The following is a 27961-nucleotide window of genomic DNA, read 5'->3' on the forward strand; positions in this document are numbered from 1 at the left end:
GTTTTAAAATTTAATTTCAGACGATCAAAGCTTTACAAAACCATTCACTATCCATTCACGTTTTGGAATTTGGATGCCGTCGAAGTAAAACTCGTGCGGGAAACCGACATCTCTTGATATGAAGTACTCGTCTTATCTACGTGGTAATTTTTATTTTCTTTTGCAATACATAGTTCTCTTTTTAATATTGCATTAAACCTTTCATGAACTGAAATAACGTAGTGTTTTAATTGAAAATATAAATTTAAGTAAGAATAACTATTTGGTCCATGAAATAACTAAGGTAAAAGCACTAATGGCAGACGCTTTAAGGAAACATGGAACATTTGAATGTTGTAAAATATATATTTATTAAAATAAAGGATTGATAACTTCTTCCATGTCTTCAGTAACTCTTACAAAATAAAACTATTATGATTATTCACTGACAAATCAATTAAAAAAAAATTATTGGTCTTTTTGTAAACTTAGTCATAACAACTAATTGCTGTCATCACAGAAAACGATCATCACTAATAGTAATAGTAGACACCAATGTGAACTAATAGTTGACATAGAACATTACATTACATTTAACATTTTTCCTATTATTATTAGGTCTTTATTTGCCGTTTTTTCAAAAGATTTAATTTACTTCATCATAGTAACTACATGCATATGAAATATTATCCACGTTGTCTCCAGATTCTTCTTCTTCCATGCTAAAACTTTATTTCCTTTTATTTTTATTTTTCATATTTTTTTCCTAGCAAATTTATTTTCAGTCTTTAGTCTCCATGCTTCTCTTACCTCTTCTTTTTTCTTCTTTCTTTTCTCAGCTCTCCTTTTTCTTCTTTTTACTGCTAAAAAACTAAAGCAATCGATTTTTAGATCAGACAAGGTCTAATATGTCAATTTTTAGGTACAGTAGTTCTAATTTCTTAGTTTGTTAATAGAATTATATTTACAGAGAATAGTGATGATATTTGCAGTAGAATAAACTACATAGAACTCATATCATCATTTTGCAATACATACTAAAGTTATTTTGTAGTTTATTCTACTGCAAATATCATCATTATTCTCTCTAAATATAATTATATTATTATTATTAGTTCTTGAAAATGTAAAAAAAACCGAATAGATGATAGGTCATCTATTAGGTTTTTTTACATTTTCAAGAACTAATAGTAGACATCCTTTATATTGTTAGGGAAAATGGACAAAAATCATAAATAAACATAAATTAGTGTATACAACATGACCATTAATCCAATGAAATCAATAGAAATTAATAAAATCAAATAAATGTATTCAAAACTTACGTGCAAAATTTCGCCTTCCTTTACCTATTTGCTAAGAAACTGCCGAGCGCGTGTTGACGCGGTCACATTTTTTACGAAAACTGATCCCATTTTCAAATTTTGTTCCCGAAGGCGTCCGAAATATATTTTTTTACGTCAACAGATAGCTTGAGAAGCTTATAAAATTTATAGTGTCGTAAAAAATTAGACTAATTCTTATTTTTATGGCATTTTTGTCGCAAGTGTCATCTATTAGTTCCGACTCTACCATTAGTGCTTTTACCTTAAAAACATTCAAAATATTCACCTCTATTTAAAACGTCAGTCGGATTTTTGTCGCAATGATGGTCATTTGCATCTGCAGGTGTAGCATTACTTTTATGTAAAACTTGCAAAACAGAGATGTTACGATAACTCTGAAATATTTTTATAATATTATGATAAAGATAACATAATAATTATTTTAGGTATAAATGGAAAATGCAGAATCAGGTAGACTATATAAAGAAAAGTCACGACGATGATGTCGATAATATTACAAAACAAAGTGATAATAATATTATACTTCAGGATGTGTAATGTGTATCTGTATTAAGATATTATAGAGTATGTACATAGAGATTGTATTTTGTATTTTGATTGTATAGAGTTCACTGTAACAGTAACAGCGCTGAAAGAGTATTTTTTTACTTTTGTATGGGCAAATTCATGATGCTGCGGCGCTTGCAAATAACAAAATCAATTTGCTCTTTCAGGGTTTTTTTTTTTTTTTTTTTTTTATTTACAGTGGACTCTACAAGGGACACATTCACATCCCAAAGTATTATTACATTTGTTACATCCTGTAAAGTCATTATCATGTCTACTACAAAAAGTAATATATAATTACTACTACAAGGATGCGTGCAGGCGTGATAACAAAAGATATCGTGTAGACTGTAGACTCTAACCTTGTTCGTACAGTTTTTTAGGGTTATTATCATTTCAGACGCAATGTCTTTTATTGTTTCAAATTCATCTTTACTGTAATCATCAATTTTAAAGTCTGCGCTCAAATTCGAGGCAGTATTAGTCAAAGATGGGACATCTTTAGTTCTGTTTTTCGATTTTGATCTCAAAGTATTATTTTCATTTTCTAACTGTTTTATCTTAGTTTCTTGCATTTCAAGTCTCTGTTTTAAGTAACTTAAATCTTTTTTACCGAGATAGGTTAGGCTTTTAACACTGGTGTTACAAGAAATATTCCTTTTTTCTACAGAAGCGTAAACATTTTTATTTTTTGTAGCATTCTTTACTTTTCCTTTATCGAGTAAGAAATTGGTGTTGGTACATTTATCTTTATATATTTTATTTTTCTTATTAAAATCATTGTTTAAAGGATTATTTATTCTTTTACCTTGATTGTTGATTACTTGATTAATTCTTTGGCTGTCTTTATGAATACCCATACGATTTTTTGATAGAGATTGCAAATTTCTCACTTTTAGTGTTTGATCCACTATTTCATCTTTCCAGTGCCTTGCTAATTCAGGAATACTTTTAGTTTTTTTATCATCGAAATCTTCATTGATTGGAAACGTTATTTTCAGCAATTTTTCTAATACGATATTCCAAAACAGTTTTATGCTCTTCAAAATTTCCACACATCTTTCACAAGGCCAATGGCTTGTTTCAAACTCGTCCTGAGAAAGTTTGATAAAAATATAGTTTGTCATAATTTTTTCGCAGAATCTTATATCTTTAAACGAGCAATTCTTGTTTTCCAATTATATATATATTTATATATATATAATTGGAATCTCAGAATCGGCTTATATATATATATATATATATATATATATATATATATATATATATATATATATATATATATATATATATATATAAGCCGATTCTGAGATTCCAATTATATATATATAAATATATATATAATTGGAATCTCAGAATCGGCTCCTACGTTTTTAGAAAATGTCATTTTCATCATGTCGGTCAAATAGCTAGTGAATACTAAAGCTATATATCTACTACGCGACTGATGGGGTGCTTTTACGTATAATTTACTATCTTGTTTATTAACAAGGTAAGTATTTAACTTGCGAAATAAAAAAAAATGCCTTTAAGTTTTATAAATAGGTATAATTTCTCAGATAACATTAGTTACTTACATTTTCGAAAACATTCTGAAACTCTTCTTCATTTCTTAAACATTCTTCAATGGCATGACATGATTCGTAGATGTTATCTAGAATAATCTTCGACCGACACTCAGGGCTGCAGGGAGGTACGAGCTAGAAAATATGTACACAAATGATACCCCTGTAGAAATAACCAGCGACAGAGTAAAGTTTTTTGCAGTATGATTAAAACCAGAAATTAGGTTTAGGTTAGGTTAAGTTTTAAGCTACGAATAATAAAAACATTTTAAGACATTTATTCTGATAAGAATTTTACATACATTCACTTACATGAGAAAGACAATAAAGTAAAAAATACAAACAATGTAGTAAACATAACAAATTACATTGAGCGAGCTAAATCATGGCTATTTTTATTTAAAAAAGCAGTTAATTTGAATGAAATTTTAAATAGGTACGCATAAACGTAGTAAATCTATTTTTTTATTAGTATAGTAGATAAAACTTACCGTAGTCCTACGTTTCCTAGTCATATTGTTCAAATGCCGAGTAAGAGCAAGCACAGGTAAGACACAGACAGGTATATCCCCCCTGATCCAGTCTCGTAGGCAGGAGCTCCTCCTATCATCATCATGACTCCATGCCCGTACGTCCAAACAAGACTCGTAAGATTTTAGCTTCCCTTCCTTATGCGCTATTAATTTAGCCCTATGGGAGACCGTATTAAACATTACATTTTAATAAATTGATATGAATTCTTGTCTTCCATACCTTCCATAGCATAAAATTTTGAAGTAGTCAGTTGTCACTCAGTGCAGTCAACTGCAAGTCAATTGTATGATATTTTCACAGAATATGACATTATTTTCATAGATTGAGGACATGACAGGATAAGTAAAGGGTTAGTACTGTCACAGTATAGCAATATTAGTGTCATATTGTTATACTGTGGTCTGTGGTACTGGTTAGTATGAGGGTTAGTCAATGACATAAGAATTGGGGTTAGTAGATGGTAGACCTAGTTAATATAGTTATCTCTACTGTGGTATAATCTACAAATATATACTAGTAATCTGTGGGTATAATCAAAGACCTAGTGGGTATGATTGCTCAATTGCTCCCATACAGTTATATCCCTATACTATCAGCTAAAACAGAAAACACAAAAAAGTAATGGCATAGAAACGTTAGAAAAAATAACATTTAAATTTGACATAGAAAAGACTTTTCCGCCTAGATTTACAAATGACAATTTCATTTTTAACTATTTTTGTTAATTTACGTTTTCTGTTTTTACAATAATTTAAAGGCAAATAATAAATTATTTTGATATGTGCTGCATTAAGAGGCTTAAATTCTTCCAAATCACTTGAGAAAATTATTGCAGAGGCGCGATGTCGTTCGTAACTAAGAGAGATCGTGTATTCAATGAGTACAAGTTGTACGATTTGCCGGCACGAAACGAGGGAAAACTGAAGGCCTATGCGTCGTGCACAGACGCCCGAGCCTGGTCCCACTTTATCACAGACAAAACTGAACATTTGTTCGAAATAATCAAGCGTAACAACGAGAAATGTAGGCCCAAGTACATTCCCACTGAAGTCATAGTGGATACTCTGATGATGGCCAAGAACGCTCAAATATCGCGCCTGAAGCGAAAGATCAAGGAGTTTGAGCGCTTGTTGGCAGCTTATGACCACCTAGACCTAGACGCGGGACAGAAAGCTGAAATCGCTCAGGCGGTAAGTCAAAACTTTAGTTATATTGAAAAGTATACAGACTGTGCGCAAAGTCCGATGAAGCCGACTCACGCACGATATATTTCTTATCAGTTAATAATTAATACTAGAGATCGCCCAATTTTCGAAATTCAACCTTACTTGCAACGACATTAGGACTACTACCTAAAAAATATTGACTTCATCATAGTTAAGTTTTTTCAATTCTTGTCCTGGGACTCAGCTGATCTCAGACTGTCCGTTTAAGCATTGTCTAATAGTATCTAAACTTAAATAAGAAAAAAACAATAATCCATTTTCAATTTGTCAACTTGTTGTCAACAGACTTCAACCATAAATAAAAGAGTATAATTCGTATGTATAGGCTTGTCACTCAAAAATCTGTCATTTTTCCTAGTAGTACTGTCGTAGTGTGTGTAACGTTTTATTTGTTAAAAATATATATGATAAAAGCATTATTTTAAAATAATATTAGCTCGATGCACTCTTTCACCATATAAACTATAACTATATATATATATATATATATATATATATATATATATATATATATATATATATATATATATATATATATATATATATATATATATATATATATATATATATATATATATATATATATATATATATATATATTTAAACATATTACAACATACACGAGGGCGTGTATGTTGTTATATCTAGCGACACTAGAAACACACTATAATTTATGAAAATCCGGTCGTCTTTTAATGCACGGTTATGACAATAAATGAAAAATTCGTGAAAATTAGATGCATTTTATTCTATCGAGAAAATTTTAAGCTATCGTGTTTTTGCTCAGATCGGATTCTTGGAAATATCTAATTTTAGAAAATGAAACAATTCGGGCTTATTTTCAAGTATAAAAATGAACTATAAAATCGATAATTTTGGGTTTGTGGCCCCCATAATACACCGAGTGACAGATAGACGGACGGACGGACGGACAGACAGCGAAATCTTAGTAATAGGGTCTCATAAACCCTTTAGTACGGAGCCCAAAAAAGATTTTTATACGATAACAGTAATAATGATTATCGTATAAAAATCATTTCGCAATTTTCGTATCTGGAGTAAAGTTCAATTTTTTATTTTATTTTAGTATGCAACAATAAAAGCGGCAAATAAGGAGTTGGATGACATGGTGAGCATTGTATTTAATTCGCTAGTTAAAAGTTTATCTTTTATTCAAACGTTATACATTTTTTTATTCTTTTCAGTACATAGATTTGGATGTATCTGGAGATGTAGAGGTACAAAATATTATATTATAATAAAAATATAACTTTAAATAAATCAAAACTATCTTAGCTTGACTTTAAGTACTAAATAGCGATTTTATTGACCACCATTGAATTCAGCTACCTCTTTCAAAATCGTAGCATGTTTCGTACATGAACGTAGAAGAAAAGGCGGACGGAGTCTTATTATTCGGAACGTGCACGTCAGTTGTGACATAATATTTGAAACGAAGTTTTAGGGGCATGTGTCAAAAAATAAACAACAAGAATTTGTTTATTTTGTAAATATTATAGCAAATAAAATATATTTAGAACAGTAATTAATGGTATTTGGGTTAGATTTAGTTAAAAACTACTTGTGGAAAATGAATATAATCATAGAAACTGGTTTTGAAAGTGTAAAACACTCAATAAGTTTCAAGGCCCAATATATGCTAAAAGGAAATAAATTGGTGTTAGCAGAACATGTAAGGGATGTAGAAGAGCTAAGAACTAATGGGAATGTTATTTAATACGAGCCAATATAATTCGTTGAACATCGGTGACTTTAGCACCCTATAAAACAAGTTCAAACGTAAGTAATGAACCAACCAAAAACGTAACTAAGCATTTAGATAAAGCAAGCCTAAACATTTTTATTCATTCTTACAGATAGATAATAATGATCGGGTTAAATGCAGCTTCGTTTATAACCAGAGTGGCAAGTGCTAACATATTGCTACTTTAATCAGTAACAAAAATACAAGCAATACTTTATACTTAAAAAAAAAAATGAAATGTTTTTAAAAATCTTGTTTTTGTTTATTTTTTACAACATTAATACTCTGGAAGAAAATCGGAGTCTATAAATTTACTAAAACACTGCAAACATTCTTCATGTTTCTGAGTCTTTGCAATGAGTTTCTAAAATAGTAACATAGAATATCATTGCTTTCAAATTTCAATCACTTCAATATTGATTCTTACTTGAGCAATATCAGCGAGCAAGTCCTTTCGGTTTCCTCTTGAGAGTACTCGTTTTGTTTTGCTCAAAATGGGGGCATAATAATTTTAACTTTTTTACCCCTTTCATCTAAGACTTGCTTACTTGAAAAACCTTTTTCATTCAAACTCTATCTCCAGCTTCTAAAAGATCAGTTAAACTAGATGTAGTATCTGGTTTATCGTCATTTGTGAGTCACTGTTTCTTCCACCTGATACTTTGGATTTAAATGAAATAGGTATTCTATGAAACTATCGCTGCAAGTTTTGTCGTCGGGTTTTGGAGAACATGGTGATCCATCATTCATCAACACTAAAACAATAGTTAGGTACTCAATTAATATAATAAAATGCAACTCAAATAAAATTGACTTGACTGATAATGCAATTTTAGGTTATATCGAATCACATACTTTTTCATTTTTACAGCAGCTATCTGATCTAATTTCCTAGCGGATTTAGAAAAACCTTAAATTTGTATACTGACTACCTATTTTTGCTGTTATTTTTCATTAAGACCAATTTCTAAAAATGTCAAAACAAGATTGACAAGTTTGTTTGACTACTAACTGAGCCCCTTTGGTTGCATATTTTTGCCGCGGCAAGCGTGGCAATCGCTTTCTTTACCCCCTCCACCCACTTCGCACGCTCCGAATATACACAGCATTGTGTCTTCAGAGTCGGCCACGCACACATTCTTACGCCTGTCAAATGGCCAGACTAGCGTAAGAATGTGTGCGTGCGAACCGTGTACATGCAGTCAGCCTGGCCGACTCTGAAGACACAGTGCTGTGTATAATAAGACTCAGTCCGCCTTTTTTTCTACGTTCATGGTTCCGTATTTGATTTCGTAGAGGTCTACACCGCTCTACGAAAGTGACTGCCGCAATCAGAGACGAATATTGACTACTCAACTGTAGCCTGTAATAGTGAATATTTCGTAGAGGGTCTACAACGCTCTACGAAAGTGACTGCCGCACTCAGAGACGAATATTGACTACTCAACTGTAGCCTGTAATAGTGAATATTTCGTAGAGGGTCTACACCGCTCTACGAAACTGACTGCCGCACTCAGTGACGAATATTGACTACTCAACTGTAGCCTGTAATAGTGAATATTTCGTAGAGGGTCTACACCGTTCTACGAAACTGACTGCCGCACTCAGTGACGAATATTGACTACTCAACTGTAGCCTGTAATAGTAAATATTTCGTAGAGGGTCTACGCCGCTCTACGAAACTGACTGCCGCACTCAGAGACGAATATTGACTACTCAACTGTAGCCTGTAAGGGTGAAACCAAACGAGCGTAATTTGTGAGTCGCAGAATTTCGGTCGCGTAAATATCTTTTCATACAAAACATGACTCACAAAATTACGCTCGTGTGAATCAAACACAATTTTTGTATGAAACTGAATGCAGCAGAATTTCTGGCAGCCGAAATTCTGCGACTCACAACTCACAAGTTACGCTCGTTTGGCTTCACCCTTATAGTGAATATTACGCAAAGGTCGGGGCAGATGGCGCTACTATTACATAGAGTAAACAATAATCCAACCAAAATCCGACGATGTTTGATGTTGCACAGTGCACACGTCATTGGATTGGATCAAAGGAAGTTTTTAACATAATAATATGTCAAACTCTTCATTCGATTACAGTTCATTGATTAATTTTAATCTCTGAGTGCGGCAGTTAGTACTGTATAATATTTACTGATTTACAGTACAGTAAAGTAAGTGCTAACAGTATATTTGTATTCTACCTGTCTTGCCAGAAGGAGGGTTGTGTTTTTCGAGAACGTATTATATGATATTTACAGTACGTTTGTTAATCTTATTATCTTATATAGGGGGTTTCGGGGGCGACAAATCGATCTAGCTAGGAATAATTTTTAGTAAATGTCATTTTATTCGTGTTTTATTGAATACCGAGCAAAGCTCGGTCAAACAGCTAGTAAAGATTTAAAAAGCAACTGGGTGGCTATGCTACCGATTTAAATGTCAGTACGCGCTAACCATACCACGCTTTAAAGAAATTCATTGGCACATTTTGTAGAGTTTTTCTGTTTAAGTTTAGATAATTTGCATTAAATGAGTTTATGAAGCATATAATTTTATTTATCATACCATATAATTTTATTTTCAGGGCATCGACTCAGAGGTGTTTGGAGTAAGTAGATTTTTTTTTGTATCGAACACTGTTGTTGTAGTTATAATAATAATTGATAATAATATGACTTATTTTAAATTTTCATTTACAGACTGGAAAATCAAGAGGAGATGAGGTATTGAAGTCTTAATTATATCCAATTATTTTTTTAAATGTCGTGAACACAATAATTATAAGATACTTAAGTCTTAGAATTTTTACGTGTATCTCTTTACGTTCTCTTACGTTCTTTGTATTTCAACAAAGGTTCGCTTGGTCACGAATCACGATAGCCGAAAAATCTATTAATACTGTATTTCATTTAACAAAATTTTGTATTTGAATGAGAATTTAAAAAATCTTCTACCCAAAACTGTCCAAAAGCGACATAATAATATTATGACTATAAATCTGTATCAAAGATAAATGAAGTATGTATGAATAAATTGCATGATGGTTAAGACTGGTTTGTAGACAAGTCTGTACATACAATACAGACAACATAAAGTACAAAAAATGTATGACACAATAATAAAAATTAATGATGATTATTAATATTATTATTATGTACATATACGTATTGATTTATATCCAATTATAATGTATGTTTTAGATAAGCAGAAGTACAGTTTTTGCAGAGGTAAATAAATCATAATTATATATTACGTCGCGTAATCCTTAGTTTTTAGTCAATTGATGTATTTTCCATATTATTGTTTGTTCCAGACAGGCAAATCATCGGCAAGTGAAGTAAGTAAAATATTTTTGGTTAATACATGCATTTAAATAAGTACATACTTAGGTACATGTAATTTTTTATTTTTATAAAATTAAATTTGTTTCTACTCATCATAATGTGCAGTGGTCCTACATCAAAGAACCAAAATCAGATAAAACAAGAGACGAACAAAGCGACTATGAACCTGTCGATCAAGATTACGAAAATATTGATCAAATTGATCAAACAAAAGATACTATATTTGGTAAATGCGACAATCGGGTGAAATTTCGCGAGACAGGCACATGTAAATATTTTAAATATTATGTATTTAAAAATTACCGTAATATGGTATTTTGACAGTTTCTATTATTATTTTATTATTCTTTCAGTCAAATGTATGTTTAATTTGAATCAATAATTGTATTATTAATTTATTAAGCACTGTACAATTATAAAAAAAAATTAAAAAGCTACTGTTTTCACCAACCGTCCCCTAACGCTACGAGTCCTGTGTCCTGCTAGCGGCCATAAGTGGACCTATCCTTTAAGATTTTACTAACGTTTATATTATATAATGTCACCTTAATCTATAGGGTCTAAGAACTTAGATGACATCGTGACACATGAGTTTTGGTAGAAACGTGTTTGTGATAAGATATAATATATCTTAGGATCGTTACTCGCTAGGGAACACTTAGCGTTAGTGGCGGTTAGTAAAAACAGGCATAAGAATAAAGCTCTGGTTTCCTCCAAGAGTGGTACCGTCGTGCAGCGGCCGTAATGCAGCGGTGAATAACATCACTAAACTGTCTATGTGGGCGGTATGGCGCGGTTTCCTAGAGAACGGTGTAAATTACCGTTATCCGTAAGGAAACCGTGCCATATTCTTCGTAGGACAACGTTCCAGTGACGACATTCACCGCTGTATTGCGGTCTCTGCATGACGGCACCGCTTTTTGAGGAAACCAGAGCTTAAGACAGTATTTAAAAATTTGGGAATTTAATATTTGTAACATTAAATTCCCAAATATTATATTTCTTGAAACATTATATTTCTAGATGCCGAAGAAGATTCCAGAATTGAAGAACTACAAGACATGATCGTGACTAAGGATGCCAAGTTAAACGCGATGCGAAACACCATAGTGGTAATAATGAATTTGAAAATAGTATATTCGTGCATGCTGATATTACAAATTACAATTTACATGAAATTTCATCAAAATTATTTTAGATAGTTATGCGTGACGAGTTTGCAGATAGATACACCTTCGCATTTGTTATAGAAATTAAAATGGAATGCCCCATTCAGCCGATCTGAGTTATCTTATCCTTAACTAAATGATATTATTATATTTTCAGTTTTGTAGTATACATCTCTAGTTGTATATCATATGCAGAACATTTAACAGTTATTGTATTATGAAAAAAGGCCAAATAACGTTTTAGGAAAAAAGCAGTTACAAGTTACAACTAAATGCAATAACCAATATTTTATTACATTGAAGGTCCTCGAAAACGACGTCTGCGAGCCCTACTGCATATACGCTCACATATACACGGCGTTAGAGAAAATATTTGGAATATTGCGACAAAATCTCAAATATAAACAGTATTTAGATCTATTGGTAATTTAATCGTTTCTGTACAGTTTTTATGATTTTGTTTTTAATCAGTGGTATCTCTTTTTACGTATTGCCTTACAGACTTTGGGGAGAGACACACAGAATATCCATATAAAAGGAAAGATTCTATATAAGATCAAAGTTTTAGAGAAATTTAGTATTGCTCTAATAGCGCCGTGTAACCAAACCGATAGGCCACAAAGCTGCACGTGCTACCGAGCCGAAGTGTTGACCAGCTACGAAACAACATACGCAGAATCGGCAACAGAGAGCTCACAAAATATCAGAGACAAGAAAAGGGCGCATTTAATTGCAGATATCATCGACGTTGATGAAATAAATGAAGCTCTAAATGATCAAAGTAAAAGTGAAACCGATAGTGCTTGCTATTTTGACGTCGACGAATGTAATACCAAAAATAAAAGCAGGTTCCTGATAAAAAGTCTACAATCGAGCTACAGTGAGCTAGTAACTTGCTACGAAAATTTGAAAAGCGAAAAAGACCTTTTATATGTTCGTTGTCAAGAATTACTAAAGGTCGAAGATGAAAACAAATGTTTACGAAACAGCATTGAAGATTACAATAATTTATGGAACGAAATGGAGCATTTACGTCGACGGTCTGACAGTTTAGATAAATTCAAAGCAAAGTATTATTTTCTTTTAAATGAAACTACTAATTTGAATTCAAAATATGTCGCTGAATCTGAAAAAAATAAAATTAATTCTGACACCATTGATGAACTAAGAAATGAAAATTTGGTATTGAATAAAAAATTGAAAGAGTCATCATTAGCGCATGACAAAGAAATAAATTCTCTGTTGTTTAAGATTAAAGAAATGGAATGCACTAACATGTGTAAAGAACAACAAATAAAAAATTTGTCATCTGATATTGAGCAATATTTTAATAAAAAATACGTAAGTGTATACAATGCACTATTTCGTATTATCAAAGCGACGTAAGTTATGACAACTTTTAGGTTTAAATTATATTTACGCTAAAAATATGATTTTTACAGGCTGGAACACAAATATACGAAGCACTTAATCGGATAGCAAAAGAAAGGGATCAAATACAATTTGAAGAAACATGCACTTGTAAAAGTGTTGCAATAGAAAATCTTCAACAAGAAGTTAATAAGAACCTAGAATATATTAATGAATTGAGGTTAGATGCAAAATTATGGCAAGGTAATATATTATACAAACTTTATTCAACTATTAAATTTTTATCCATTCAATTTACAGATATTAATTTATAATGACTTATGAATATCCCACATAAAACATCACAATGTTGCAAATCAGTTTTTTTTTTCTTTTAGAAAAATATGATCATGCAGTAAATACAATTGTTACCCTCAATGATGAAATCAGAATTCTAAACACGAGAAATCTCCAATTGACTGAAAATGTTCATGAAAAGTCGAATGCTGTTGATAACTTACACGAAATTGTACAAGATAAATTAGAGCAAATTGAAATATTGAATGAAGAATTAGAAAAGCAAAAAAGTAACAAGGTCCTTATTTCTAAGGAAATTAGTAAATATCAACATAGAATTGATTCAGATTTATCTTTTATAAAAAAAATTGAATTAGAAAATAATAATAACTACGAAGAAATAAACAAACTCCAAAATACTGATCCTTATAATAATTGTATTGCAAATAAAACACATAATGAAAATAAACAAGATATTTTAGGTCACCCTGAAAGTTCACATCCACACAGTGTTCAAAGTCATTCTGATTCTGATTATATAGATGACATAGCACACCACAAAACACTTTTGAATATACCCGAGAGAGAAAATGTTGTGGTAGAAAAACAGCTCGACAGAGTCAATAATATACACAATGAAATAGAATCTCCAGAAATAAAAAAATCAGAAGTAATATCACCAATACATAAAGACATGCAAGATGTCAGCATTGAAATCAATAAAATTCAACAAAATTTAAAAAATAAATTATCACTATTGGAAAAAGAAGAACAATTTTTCATTAAACAAAATTCACCTCAAGCTGATAATGACTTTACATATTTGTCTCTTAGTATTCGTAAAACGTATGACGATCAGAGCAATAGTAATACTAATATTATTTCAAATGATGTTTTATCACATATCAAATTATTAGGTGAACAAAGTTTATCAACGATTTCCAAATATGATGAAATAAAAGAACAATACAGAAAATCTCTTATTTTAAGTGAAGAAGAAATGACAGCGTTAGAAACTGAAATCGTTAAATTAAAAGATAAACATAAGGAAGATGAAATTTTTTACAAAGTAATTCAAGATAAAATATGTAAACAAAATGAAGACTTAACAGAAGAATTGAACCGAAAAAATAATGAAATTACTATACTATTAATGGAAATAAATAAAATTCGAAATAGTTTTCAGAAAAAAATTGAGACCCTTGAAACAGAAAAACAAAAGTTACTGAACGATTTAACGGAAAATCCAAAAATTACTGACTTTATTTCAACATTTAGTGATAAGGAATATTCATCATTAAATGAACGAAAATGGAGTGTCGAAAACTATGACCAGAATGATGCTTTTTCACAATTAGAAATACTTAGAAATGATAGTTTAGCAACAATTAAAGAATATGATAATGTAAAAGAAATTTATAGAAAATCTCTAGAGTTAGCTAAAAAGGAAAGTGAAGACCTTAAACCACAAGCCGCACAAACAAAGAAACTGAGTAAAAGCTTAGAGGAATTAATAAGTAAATATAACAAGCTTTTGAATGAAAAAAATGAACTAGAAAAAGAATTATATACTAAAAGCGATGAGTTGAATAATCTAAAGAATAACTGGGAAAAGATTCACAGCACAGTACAAGAGTTAGAGCCCTTTAAAACGAAATATGATTTACTTTATACTGAAAAAGAAAATGAATTAATTAATAAAGATACACAAATAAATGAATTGCAAAAATCTAACACATTTCTTGAAAGTGAGATACGAATTCTATCAACGACTATCGAAGGTTTAAAAAAGGAGATTCATAGCTTGGAACAAGTATGTGATAAATTAAATATGGACAAGGATAAATTAAATACAAAACTAGAAGAGAAAAACAATGATTTAAAAAATATTGAACAGCAGTTACAATATACAAAAAAGGAATATAGTGACCAATTGACTAAAACCTATAATTTAGAGGAAGAAACTAATGCTATGAAGCAGCATATTTCCTTATTAGAAGATGACATTTTATCTATGCGATTACAGTTCGATTCCTTCAGTAAGATAATTAATGAAAAGGAAGCGGAACTCATAGATCTAAGAAAAAGTAACGAAATGTTCACTACTGTAATAGTATGTAACGATACATTAAAAAAAGAAAACAATATATTGCAAGAAGATTTAAAAGCTTTGAAAGATGAAAACAAAGAATTCAAAATGCAAAATCATAATATTATGATTGAAATAGAATCGATGAAAACAGATCTTAAAATTAAAGAAGCCGAGGTAATTTGAATAACAATATTAAAAAAAACATTGATAATACCAATAATAACAAATTGTATCGTGAAATTTATTTGTTTGTAAAAATAATCCTAAGCATCTAGACCGATTTTAATGAAATTTAGTTGGCTTTGAGAATCGGTTAACATCTATTTCTCATATCCGAATTAAGTAAGTGGCGAAACAATGTTTGCCGGGTCAGCTAGTGTTTTATAATAGTTGACCTGACTAGTTAAATAGAGCTAACATTGTTTATTTTCTAAAAACCACTTTCATAGATTCAAATATGTTATGTTATAGCTTAAAAATTCATAGACTATACTAATGTTACAAATGCAAAAGTGTGTCTGTTTGTCTGTCGCTACTGAACACTGAAACGGCTGAACCGATTTAGATGGAACTTGGTATGAAAATATTTTAAGAAACGGAAAAGGATATAGAATAGTATAATTTGTTACGTAAAAATATACGATTTTTGACGCAACGTAATTGAAAACGTCAACTAGTAGTATATTATTGTTACGTGCTAGGGTTCGAAGAATTCGGAGAGAAAGACCTGGTGACTCTCTTGACGACTTTATTCACTATGTCTAGGTCACACAAGCACACACTAGGTCACAACACTTAGCACTAAGTCCAAACACTAATCACTAGGTCCAATCACTAAGCACTATCACTGTCCTAGGTCGTAGCCAAGTCGCAGGTTTCACTGGTTCACTCACAATTGATCACTTGTTGTCACTCCGAAATCGCCTTGATGAAAGCTCAAAACGAACTGAATTCCGGGCCTGCCTGCGGCTCTTTTTATATGGCGAGACGAATTCCAGAAAGTTCCCGATTCACGTAAACAAGTAAACAACCGTGGGAACTTTCTAGGAGGCTCGGGCATGTACCACAATAAAACTGCCGTCCTTACGATAAGTGCAGTAAGTTGAATATAATTTAGACCTTATGGACTCAGTCATAAGGTCTAAATTAAAACACGTAAACAAACATTGGACCTTTCTAGAAGGTTCGAGTATGTACTTGCGCACCTCATGCCATCTAGTATTGAGTAGGGGATTTATGTTGTCTGTGCTCCCTCGGTAAGCTTCGCTGGTTTGTCGCTAGATGGCACCACGTGTCCGTATACCATGTACCGTAACATTATTTTGTATGTAAAATGTTTTACTTTTTTGATTATGAACCTCCAAACAGATTATCAGGGCAAATGAATCATTTAAAGATATCGAAGAAAAAATGAAAGCCGAAAAAGGTTCTGATAGTGACAGAATTGTAGAACTCTTAAAGAAACTGCAGCTTTGTGTAAGTTTATTTATATACTCAACTAAGTCTTGCTTTTTGATTGATCTGATATAAAAATGATAAATAGAGTAATAGAATGCTGCTGAGCTGAGGTTTTAAAAAATTAAGGCAACTCTTTTTGTAGGAGCAAATAATAAATAAATTGAAGGAGGATCTCACAGATAGAAACAATAGCATTTCCGAATTGCAAAACTATATAAATAATCTGCAAGAAGAAATAAAAAAACTCAATGAAAGTTTAGAGCTTGCCATAGAAAATGGTGAACATTTTAGTCAAGCTGATGTCAAAGAATTAGACCATTCTGCTCAAAAAATAAAAGCACACTGTAAGTACACCTATATAAATAGTAAATAGGCCACAACACTGCCTTGCGGCGTCGTATCGAAAAATTTACGACAAAACTAATAAAAATAGATTCTATTAGTTCTGTCGTATTCTCGTATTGACCCCCTGTCAAAAAACTTGTAAATGTACTTAGTTGTTTCATCGTTTTCTATACAGACCGCGATATTCTGGTTAACAAGTGCCAGTTTCCTCAAAACCTGATCTCAAGCACGGAAAAATTATTATTTTGGTCTCATTCGATTCGGAATACCATCTAGACATTCTATCAAAATTCCAAGACGGGCTGAAAAAATGCAAAAGTTATAAACAATTAAGTAAACAAAAAAAGAAGGGTTTGGTTTTTTTTAATATTTCAAAAACTATTTGAGATAATCAAAATTTGAAAATAGTTCCTTAAAGAGCAGGAAGGAACAATAGGACAAAACGTCCCCAGTGCTGTAGCAATTCTTTACCTACCTTATATTGAGGATCATAATAATCTCATCATTTTATTGTATGATAGCTCAAGTGTAACTAGTCTAGGAAGAAAGTTATACTAGAAAGAAGTTTTATAAAATGCTTCTATTAAATAGTTAAGTACTTAGAAAAACACCCTTTAGCGGCGACGTAGAGACGCCAGACATTGCTTGGACGTTGCCATGGTAACGTCATTAGCCACGTCGCGATGGCGTCCCGGTGATGTATGGCTTTTACTCTCTCCTGTTATTACTATTTTTGACGACTTTGGACTTGATAACGGATTTTTGTGATTTCGCTTGTTGAAAAATGGAACGACACCAACGTGAACGGTGCATTACATGTTCACGTGTACCATCATCCGCATAGCAATGAATGCCGTTGGTCTGTAACATGTCATTGATATACAATATGAATAGGGTAGGCGATAGCACACAGCCCTGAGGGACACCAGCATCAACAGACTGAGTTTCCGAGCATTCGCCGTCAACTACGACCCTTATGCTTCTGTCAGCTAAGAAACTTGTGACCCACTTGCATAATTTCTCGGGCAGCCCGTATGATGGTAGCTTTGATAGCAGCGCTTTATGCCAAACCCGATCAAAGGCCTTCGCAATGTCCAAACTAACAGCCAATGCCTCTCCCTTCGACTCAATTGCTTGAGCCCAACGATGAGTTAGGTACGCCAAGAGATCACCAGCCGAGCAACTCTTACGGAACCCGTACTGTTTGTCGCTTAGTAATCCCTGGCCGTCCAAGTATCGAAGAATCTTGCTATTGATAATGGATAAAATAAAAAATTAAGGTGGCTCCCATACAAAAACACAATTTTTCGCCTATTTTTCCTATTTTATAACGGTACGGAACCCTTCGTGCGCGAGTCCGACTCACACTTGGCCGATTATTATTTATTCTTTTGAGCTAATCTTAAAAGGGATTAGAAGAGATCCCCGTTGAAAAAATTCAAAAATTTTGATTTTTCACTTTTTATCAATCAAAGGCATTCAAAACTTATTCATGTAAATAAAGCCATAGCTTCTAGACTAAAAAGGTTAATGACCGCTGGGGACACCTTATTTCATTTTGACCATAAATATTTCATTTTTTAATGCGACGCCGCAATGCATTATTGTGGCTGACCTGACCCATACATTATAACTGATTTTTCTTACACAAATAGTACATAAAACTTACTGCTACTATTTTTTTAGATTCTAAGGCTAAACACAATATAAAACCAGAAATAGTAAAACTTCAAGATATAAATAAAAAGCTAAAGCTACTAAAACTTGACTCTAAAGATAAAGACACTGAAATAGAAAATGTTTCTAAAATCAATTATCTTGAGAATGAAAGGGAAACTATAATACATAATTTAAATCAATTAGAAGTGGCAGTTTTAGGCCTCAGCAATTTAAGTAACAAATCTAGTGCAAAAGATATAATTGATGTTTTGCATAATATACAAAAGGCCTATGAAGACAAACATGCAAACTATGAGGAAAAAATGCAATCTATTCAAAGTTCGTATCAACTTCTAAAAAATAAAGCAGAAGAAGCCCAGGAAATAGCAGAAATGGAACGAAAAAATATAAAAAATGAAAAAGAAGACAATGAGCAAAAACTTCTACAAAGAGAAAGAAAATTGCAAGACCTTTATAAACAATTACTCAACAAAGATATTAATTACGAAGAAATTATCAAAGATTTGGAAACTAAACTTGTAACACAACAGAATTTAATTGAAAAACTAAATAAATCTCAAGAAGACCATAAAAAGAATTTAAATAACGAAATATCCAATCTCATGAAGATTTATAAAAATTCACTGGCTGACATAGAGGAGCTACAAAAAAAAATTAAAGTTTCAGAGGATCATAACAGTTTACAAAGCTTACAAATAAACGAACTTTCTAATCAGTACCAAGAAAAATGTGCTGAAATAAAAGTGTTACAAAATGTTGTGCACAACATGAAAAATAAAGCTAGTAGGTTTGACATTGAATCACAAACGAGTTTTGAGATATACAATGAAAATCAAAATATTATAAAACACGACATTGGTACGAATACATATAGTTCACTATCAAAACATCATATAATAAATATAGGCATGTCAAATAATATGATTTCTGAAGATAAAAATAAAAATCAATGGATACTAAACAAAGATGAAACCATCTTATTTTCAAAGAAAGATGATATCGCCAAAGAGAAAGAAATTATATCTGAAAAATCTGGAAATATTATCAAAAATAAACTTGAAAAATTACAAACAAAAACTTTGGAACAGTTTTCAATTTGCACAATAAGGTGTGACACTAATTTAGATGATTTTAATGATGATGTTACTAATAGCATTGCAAGTATTTCTAGCACCATAACTGATGATTTAAGTAATATAGGGCATGTCTCTCACCCAAATAATGACAAAATTAAAACAGAAATAGCGATTAAATTAAATTTCATTGACAAAACAACACAAACCGTGGATGACAATTTAAAAATTATAGTCAAAAATAATGATTCAGTGCAGTCCTCAACGAATCAGGAAAGTAAAAATAAATTAACTTATGATAATATAAATTTACCGTACCAAAAAACCATGAAGAAAGATGTTGGCACTAAATTGAAAAAACAAAATATTACAATTTTACCTAAAAAAGTTCAATCTTTATCAGATGTTAATGCAAAAGGTTTGATTTCAAAGCAAAACGAAATTACTAATCAATTTGTTTCTCATAAAAAGTCTAATGAATCTCTAAACGGTGCTATAAAATATCTGACGGCTGAAAAATCACAAAATGTATATATAGCTACTAAACAAAATTGTGATGATGTCTCTGAAGATCAATTGGATTTATATTCTAAAGCAAAATCTTTGGATAATCTAACACAAGGCAAAACATATTTTTCTCAAGAATTACCATATGAATCATATGAGGTGAAAAAAGAATATGAAAACAAAAAAGAGAAAAGAAATAATACATTTTTTAACAACATAAACGTCATGCCAATGCCGAAAAGTCTGTTACAAGAAAGTCAATTACTTGATAACGTTCAGGTCAAAGGAAGCAATAACAGTGACAATATAAACTATTTACCAAATCTCGCTATACGTAGGAGTCAGAGCTACGAACAAATGCTAGAACCCTTTGGGAGCATCATTTCTGAGAAAATTGAATCAAACATAATATCGTCGTCTTCTAATTTGTCGAAACCAATAACGTCATCAAATAAAAATAATTTAGAGAAGTTCAATATACTAAATATATATGAAAAGAAAGTTGAAAATCTTACCAAGGCTCTAGTAGAATCAGAAAGAGAACATCGAAAAAAAATTGCAGCCTTAAAATACCAATATGAAAGACACATTAAAAATATAATAAATGAACACAACAAAGGTGTAGTGAGCATTCAAACTCTTCATGAGGAGACCCTTAGTGATGTTATTAAAATTCATGATATTGAAATAGAGAATTTACGTGCAATAAGCATCGAAGCTATGACGAAAACTGAAAAACTTGAAAGGGAAAATAAAAAACTTAAATTAAAAATGGAGCTGAAAGAATTAAATCAGGTAAAAAAATCTTAATTCAAATATAAAACTTTAAAGTACGTTTTTTATTTACAATAAGTTATAAAATATTTTAATATCATTTTAGAAAGCAGCTAAACTATTTGAGGTACAGAAAAGAAAACTAAAACCCCGTACAAATCCATCTTATCTCACAAAAACTGACGTCGAAGCCTTCAATGTAAAACCTAAAGGAAAATCAACAATTTCGTGTACATGTGCTATAAACACAAATGTTTCGAATGTCATTCGCAATATTTTTGAGCAAGTTGATGTAGAAAACAAAATAGCAGAACAAACTTATTTCAAACATATAGCCGTTAAAATGATAGATGGGATAGAGGTAAGTTATAATAATTGTTAAATACAATGAATGAATTATTACACATAATTTTAATTCATTTTTAAATTAATAACATTTTTTTTCTAGAAACTTACCGCACAAGAATTATCTTTCTTACATTTAAAAGTGTGCCAAATTTGGAAGACTATGCGTAGAAAGGCTTTAAAGGGCACAACGCAGTCATCAGGGCAAGCGTTAGTGAGCTCTGACGCACACCCAGAACACAGACATGGTGAGAGCTACTGAAAATACCGTTATTTCATCTGAAGCCCATTAATTATAGATTAAAATAATTGATCATCACGCGCATAATGACATGCAATTTTGACATACATTTTAAATGATCTTGATAAGAGCAAGAAACGATAAGTATATCTATGAATAAGTGAGGCAATTTACACTTAAAATCCTTGAAATTTTCATAATAAAAATAGTAGGTATGGTTTTTGTCAGGACTAGACTTAGATAAAGTGATCAAAGATCGACTACGATATCAGGAGAGAAGAAAAGGGGCCTGCAAAATACTTCCAGTTGAAATCAAAGACAGCAAAAAGAATAAGTTAGTATATTATGATACTAATTATCTCAAATATATCATAAAGTAAATATAAAAGATACAATTTAAAGTGACGATTCTTGTTTTTAGATATTTTCGTGCCTGTGTATACAAAGCAAATAAAGAAGCACATCATATTAGGAAAGAAAAAAATAATAGCTCAGAAAATAAAAACAGAGTAGGTAGCTTGTGAACCTTTGTCGGCACTTTTAACCTATTTGAAGGACTAAATTGCTTGTTTCCAGAATAGGGAGTTTTCTGTCTATTAAGCTGTCCGCCTACATGATAGGCATCTATGTTACTATGTATAATATTATTATGTTTTTAGTTAAAGGGAACGTTTATTGTTGCACATAGTTTAAAATTGGTTGGTAGCTCTGTAACAGTTCAAGGAAATTTGACATTGGAAAAATAACGTTTAGAACCAGGAAAACATCGTAATATTAATATTTTCCTGTGTGATAGTGCATTTGAAATAAATTGCTCGTGATGTCAGTACAATTGTTTTGTAACACTAAATCATGAAGTTTTATTTGTGTATAATTTCATTAAATTTATTTCTTGCGGCAAGTTTTTGTTGCAATCAACATAAAACATGCAGGGAGTGTATCAGAGATGAGAAAAAGTGTGTTTGGTGTGCTGACGTGAGTACCATAATATTGTTATTCGTACTCTAATGTTACGAATTCTGTATTTATAGGGATACATGATACTACAGCTAGCAATGCATGATAATATAGTGTACTTAAAACACATCTTAATGTTACTATTTACTTAATTATTATTCTCAGGAAAACCATAAAGATATTATTAGATGTATGCCTGAAGTTGATGCGAGCGATCGGTGTTTGGGTCACATCCAAAATCCGAAGAACCCAAACGCTACAATCAAGCGAGCAGATGAATTTAGTTCTGAAAAAGCTCGAATAGTCCAGCTGAAACCTCAGGAGATAAAATTAGACTTAAGGCCTGGTCAAACGATTGATTTTGATTTTACTTATAAGAGAGTGAAGGATTATCCTTTAGATTTCTATTTTCTCATCGATGGATCTGCGTCAATGAGCAATTTCGCAAAAAAAACTGCCGAGCAAAGCAAGTTAATGTATGATATGTTGAGTCGCATGACTAATGATATCTTCATAGGAATGGGAACTTTCGTCGATAAGAATGCCGTGCCATACACAGAGTAAGTTTACAATTGTTTTTTCTGTTAATTTTAATTAGTGTACATTTTTAAGTTCTTAACTAATATTTCAGCAAGGTTGTAGAAAAAAGAGCTTATTCCTTCAAAAATCTCCTCAAATTGAACAAGGATTATGAAAAGTTTCGAAACACCATAAGAGATATGGAGTTCGGAATGAATGTTGACGAGCCGGAGGGCACGATGGACGCTCTAGCCCAAGCGATGGCTTGTAAGGACGAAATAGGATGGCGCAATCAATCGAGAAAAGTCATAGTGCTAAACACAGACGCGACCTACCACGTAGCCGGCCACGGGATGCTGGCTAGCATCATACAGCCCTACGACGGGAACTGCTATACTAAAAACGGTTTCTACGCTAAGGAGTTGCAAATGGACTATCCGTCTATCAGTATATTAAAACACATGGCATTAAAAGGAGGATTCGTTATTATATTTGTAGTTAAATTTGAACGACTAGATGATTATAAACCACTCGAAAATGATATGGGTGCTAAAGTAACTACTTATAATGAGAAGGCACTGGAAATTAATAAAATATTAGGAACCATATATAGCGTAAGTTTTAGCTAGTTTAACACCTTCAGTTATATGCTGCAGAGTGCAGTGGAGACTGGAGGTATCGAACAACAATATAATATATATTTTTGTATTATTTTTTCAGAATATAACTGAATCTATTCAATTGCAACATGCAAGTGATTCTAAATATCAGGATTACTTTAAAATCACCTACAAACCTGACTGCAGCAAAGAAGATTGTTCTGTGAAAATAAACGATGAATTAAAATTCGTAGGCACCTTTAAACTTTTAAAATATTTAGATGTGGAAAGTATTCCGATCGATATTACGATTAAAGGTTTAAACGAAAAACTACATTTAGACGTAAACATAATCAAGGACTGTGAATGTAAAGCAGAGAACAACTCTACGTCTTGCAGTGGCAAGGGAAGCAAGACGTGTGGAATTTGTGAATGTTATAATGGATGGTAAGAGAATTATCCACATGACCGAACAGATATTAGGTGCAGAAATGACTTTCATACCAATCCGACGCATAATATATTATCACCTTTCTTGTCTGAAAATTAGATGATAGGGTGAAATATTCTAGCCTAAAGTTGGAACAAATTGTTGTGACATGTAAATTGTACGTTGCAAGTCTTATGTCCATGGAGTCATTAAATCAAACACATGGATCGATGGTAGATGTATGATGTATGTAGTACGTGGTATAATTATAATTAAAATGTATGTAAGCTGGTAGGGCGCCGAATCCAGAAAGGATACGTAGAAAATACTACAGGGCAAAGTATCCGAATCTAATATTTTTAATAATTACAGGCAGGGTGAGAAATGCCAATGCTCTCTGGATGAAGGACTGAATATACATAAAGAGCGTTGTATGGCTAACGGCACCGAATGTAACGACCGTGGCGTCTGCAAATGTGGCAAGTGCAAGTGCTGGGACAATTAGTAAGATGTTCATTTTAATTTGCTCCTAAATATTGTATTCAATTGTAAAGAATTTTAAATTACTTTCAAGTTTTAAGGAAACCATATTATATATTATAGTTCTAATCTTATTTTGTAAGCTACCAATTAAACGAAAGCTTATAAATTAAATAAAATAATATTTCTGACTTCACAGTTTTAAGGGAGATTTCTGTGAATGTAACTTACAAACATGTATACTGGGCCCGAATAATGAGCTCTGTTCTGGTCACGGCAAATGTGGAGAGGACGTATGCGGTGAGTGTAAATGTGACGATGACTGGACAGGCAAAGACTGCAGTTGCTCGAAACTGCAAACCAACTGCAAAGAAGAAGGAAAAAAGGTAAAGTAACAAACGTATATTTTTAACTATACCTTCTTGCTCCAGTTTCATTTAAAGTTGATGATTGGATTAAATATCGTACCTTCCTTTTGTCAAAAACGAGAAGAATAACATGGGAATTGTACGAATATCATTAATTCAGACTGGAGCAAAAAGTCAGACTGGAGCAAGTGGGTCCAAAGATCAACAGTAAGCCACGCCAGACTTTAGCTCCATCGAATCCATCGACTGCAGTCATCATAACCCCAGCTCCTACAGTTATATGCTCACTTAATGTCATAATATTATATTATCGCGATCGTTTCAGATTTGCAATGGATTTGGGGAATGCGAGTGTAATAAGTGCACGTGCAGGCAGCCGTCGTCGTGGGACACTCGCAAGCGAGACGAGCTGTGCCGGCCGGTGCAGAGCGAGGCGGCGACGGCGGCGGCGGAGCAGCAGCTGCAATGCGTCCAGTTGCAGCCGTGCGTCCTCGACGACCTCAAGGACGGCTGCAAACACGTCAACGTCACCCGTGTAGATACACTACCAGTAAACGCAGCTGAAGAAAACCCAGAAAACCTCGTAGATAACTCAGAGGAGACCCTAGATATCCCCGCTGAGTCCCCAGAATTACATATCACAGAAAAAACTCAGCGGAGCTCAGTCTGGATAGAATGCCCGGAATTTCGGGCCGATGTTGGATGTTACACCAGATTTGTGTACAAATTCAAGGTTGTGGAGTATGGAGTGGATGTCCAGGTTCTGAGCAAATTGAACTGCGCGGAAACTTATTACTGTAAGAATTAAGAAATTATTATTATTATTACTGATAGCAAATGATTACAACTTAAAAGTTGTCGGTCAGGCTACAGGCTATGAAATTTCTAGGGACTATGCTTTTAAAAAGCATTATCAATAAAGGACTATGCCCAAAAAAAACCCATAGTCGATTAAAATCATTTATGTACAGCAAAGTAGAGCATGAATAGTAGATTGAAAATATGAAATTCATTTTTTTCTAAACGATAACCGAAACCAATAATTTGAAAAAATAAATCTGAGATACACAGTTATTTCCTTTGTTTTTGTGATCTTTTTCGTGAAAGCGATATTGATAGACAATACTTAATGTACAATTAAATAAATGAAAAAATTGGCCAAGTGCGAGTCGGACTCGCGCACGAAGGGTTCCGTACGGTTATAGAGCGAAAGTAGGGAAAAATTGTTTTTTGTATGGGAGCCCCCCTTAATTATTTATTTTATTTTAATTTTGCGATGAAATATTAAAGTACACACATAATTGAGGATTTCGTAAAAAAATCATGTGTCTACATAGTATAGCCATTATAGATTAGGAGCCAAAAAGGGCAAAAAATCACGTTTGTTGTATGGGAGCCTCCCTTGAATCTTAATTTTATTTAGTTTTTAGTATCTGTTGTTACAGCGGCATCAGATATACACAATCTGTGAATATTTCACAAGTCTAGCTAAAGCGGTTCTTGAGTAAGAGCCTAGAGACAGACAGACGGACAGACATCGAAGTCTCAGTAATAGTGTCCCGTTTTTATCCTTTGGGTACGGAACCCTAAAAAGTATGTCAAATATAATATATTTTAAGAATAAACTAAATCACAAGTGGCTTTACTCTACATCGTCTATCGGTTGTACTCGTATCACGGGGAGTGCTCTAAGAAATTATTCGGAATCATACCTCCTGCAACTTTTCGCCATCGCTCCACGCGAACTCTTCTAATGTTGCGAGTGTCCATGGGCGACAGTATAGTTGCTTTCCATCAGGTGACCCGTTTGCTCGTTTGCCCCTTATTTTATAAAAAACCGATCATATAACCGATATCGTGTACTTAATATTCCTAAAAAAACAGTACATATTGTATACAGATTATTTTCTATACCAAACTAGCATTCTATACTGTCAGATATAAAAGTGATAAATATATTTTAAACATTAAATTCATAAATACATAATTACAACACTGTACATCTGTATTAAAAATGTTTTTACTACGTACTAACTACTAATCGCCACACTATCGTTTGTAGCATCGCGTCGTCCTGAATATCACATAGATTCCTATAAGAAAAGTCAATTAGTTACAAATTACAATCGTTTTTAAAGTACTCGGTGATTGTTTATTCCAAAAAGGACATTGTATTTGGGATACAGTACAAGTAGTCTACTATACCACATATAAATGGTTTCAATCGATTACGGGTTTTTGGTCCATACATTTTTGGGCATTCGCCTTTGTAATAACTTCGTAGGCTGTAAGATTTCTCTGGCAGGGGTTAATATATTTTTGTCACTACCATTTTCTTTATTAAGTCTTCCTTGAAGCAAGTTCATATCAACAAATAATCATCTGAGTAGGGAGTTCCAAATATTGTACAAACTTGATACGAGAAGAGTAAATATTTTCAGGGGCCGGTGGTGGCTGCCTCATCGGGCTCATTCTCATCGGTCTAGTGACCCTGGTGTGCTGGAAGATCCTCACCACCAGACGCGACCGCGCGGAGTACGACCGGTTCTTCAAGGAGGTTCAGAGTGAGAACCCCGAGCTGGTCAACCCCATCTTCGCGCCGGCTACGGTCTCCTTCAGTAATCCCGCTTTCCGCCGCTCTAGACACGACTGAAAAATAAGATGCAGCGTCATCTGCTTACAGTCAAATTACTAATGTGTTTTTTTTTTTTTGTATTTAACAAATAATTAAGTAAAATATGTTCTTTACCGTTGAATATTATAATATAATATTATTAGAATTTTATTAAATCGTTTTATTTTCATCATTAACCATTAACGGATAATACCGACGTATTAATAAGATACCAATAATTACCATAATGTATCCATACTAATATTATAAATGCGAAAGTGCGTCTGTCTGTTTTTTATGTCCCAAACCGCTGAATCGATTTTTTCTGAAACTGGGTAATGGGTATTGGGG

At 32.4% G+C, this 27961-nt stretch overlaps 3 protein-coding genes across 11 annotated transcripts; 2 read left to right on the forward strand and 1 right to left on the reverse strand.

Moving 5' to 3' along the window:
* Positions 1 to 3: 3 nt before the first annotated feature.
* Positions 4 to 4274, reverse strand: LOC121733700. 3 transcript variants are annotated; one of them, XM_042124038.1, is made up of 5 exons: positions 3928 to 4273; positions 3449 to 3571; positions 2234 to 2965; positions 1591 to 1699; positions 4 to 208 (listed from the first exon to the last, which is right to left on the reverse strand). In XM_042124038.1, the coding sequence occupies exons 1-5, from the start codon at positions 4147 to 4149 to the stop codon at positions 48 to 50; spliced, it is 1347 nt and encodes a 448-aa protein (XP_041979972.1). In that variant the 5' UTR covers positions 4150 to 4273; the 3' UTR covers positions 4 to 47. The 3 variants fall into 3 exon arrangements, with proteins under 3 accessions (XP_041979972.1, XP_041979990.1, XP_041979983.1); XM_042124049.1 differs by having other exon boundaries at positions 169 to 208; positions 2680 to 2965; positions 3928 to 4274; XM_042124056.1 differs by lacking the exon at positions 2234 to 2965 and having other exon boundaries at positions 3928 to 4272.
* Positions 4275 to 4701: 427 nt separating this feature from the next.
* On the forward strand, positions 4702 to 22493 carry LOC121733650 (interaptin-like). 7 transcript variants are annotated; one of them, XM_042123973.1, is made up of 20 exons: positions 4702 to 5160; positions 6284 to 6325; positions 6402 to 6434; positions 9553 to 9576; positions 9668 to 9691; positions 10169 to 10195; positions 10282 to 10305; positions 10418 to 10580; positions 11336 to 11424; positions 11785 to 11904; positions 11983 to 12822; positions 12924 to 13095; positions 13230 to 15394; positions 16589 to 16696; positions 16821 to 17022; positions 18710 to 21078; positions 21164 to 21418; positions 21506 to 21650; positions 21872 to 21977; positions 22065 to 22493. In XM_042123973.1, the coding sequence occupies exons 1-20, from the start codon at positions 4813 to 4815 to the stop codon at positions 22165 to 22167; spliced, it is 7359 nt and encodes a 2452-aa protein (XP_041979907.1). In that variant the 5' UTR covers positions 4702 to 4812; the 3' UTR covers positions 22168 to 22493. The 7 variants fall into 7 exon arrangements, with proteins under 7 accessions (XP_041979907.1, XP_041979915.1, XP_041979921.1 ...); XM_042123981.1 differs by lacking the exon at positions 10169 to 10195; XM_042123987.1 differs by lacking the exon at positions 6402 to 6434.
* Positions 22494 to 22495: 2 nt separating this feature from the next.
* LOC121733726 (integrin beta pat-3-like) lies at positions 22496 to 27728 on the forward strand. Its single transcript, XM_042124080.1, has 8 exons — positions 22496 to 22618; positions 22766 to 23160; positions 23232 to 23733; positions 23840 to 24165; positions 24521 to 24652; positions 24828 to 25014; positions 25322 to 25793; positions 27438 to 27728. The coding sequence occupies exons 1-8, from the start codon at positions 22496 to 22498 to the stop codon at positions 27647 to 27649; spliced, it is 2349 nt and encodes a 782-aa protein (XP_041980014.1). The 3' UTR covers positions 27650 to 27728.
* Positions 27729 to 27961: the final 233 nt, after the last annotated feature.

This window comes from Aricia agestis, chromosome 1 (genome assembly GCF_905147365.1).
Source record: "Aricia agestis chromosome 1, ilAriAges1.1, whole genome shotgun sequence".
NCBI classification, from domain to species: domain Eukaryota; kingdom Metazoa; phylum Arthropoda; class Insecta; order Lepidoptera; family Lycaenidae; genus Aricia; species Aricia agestis.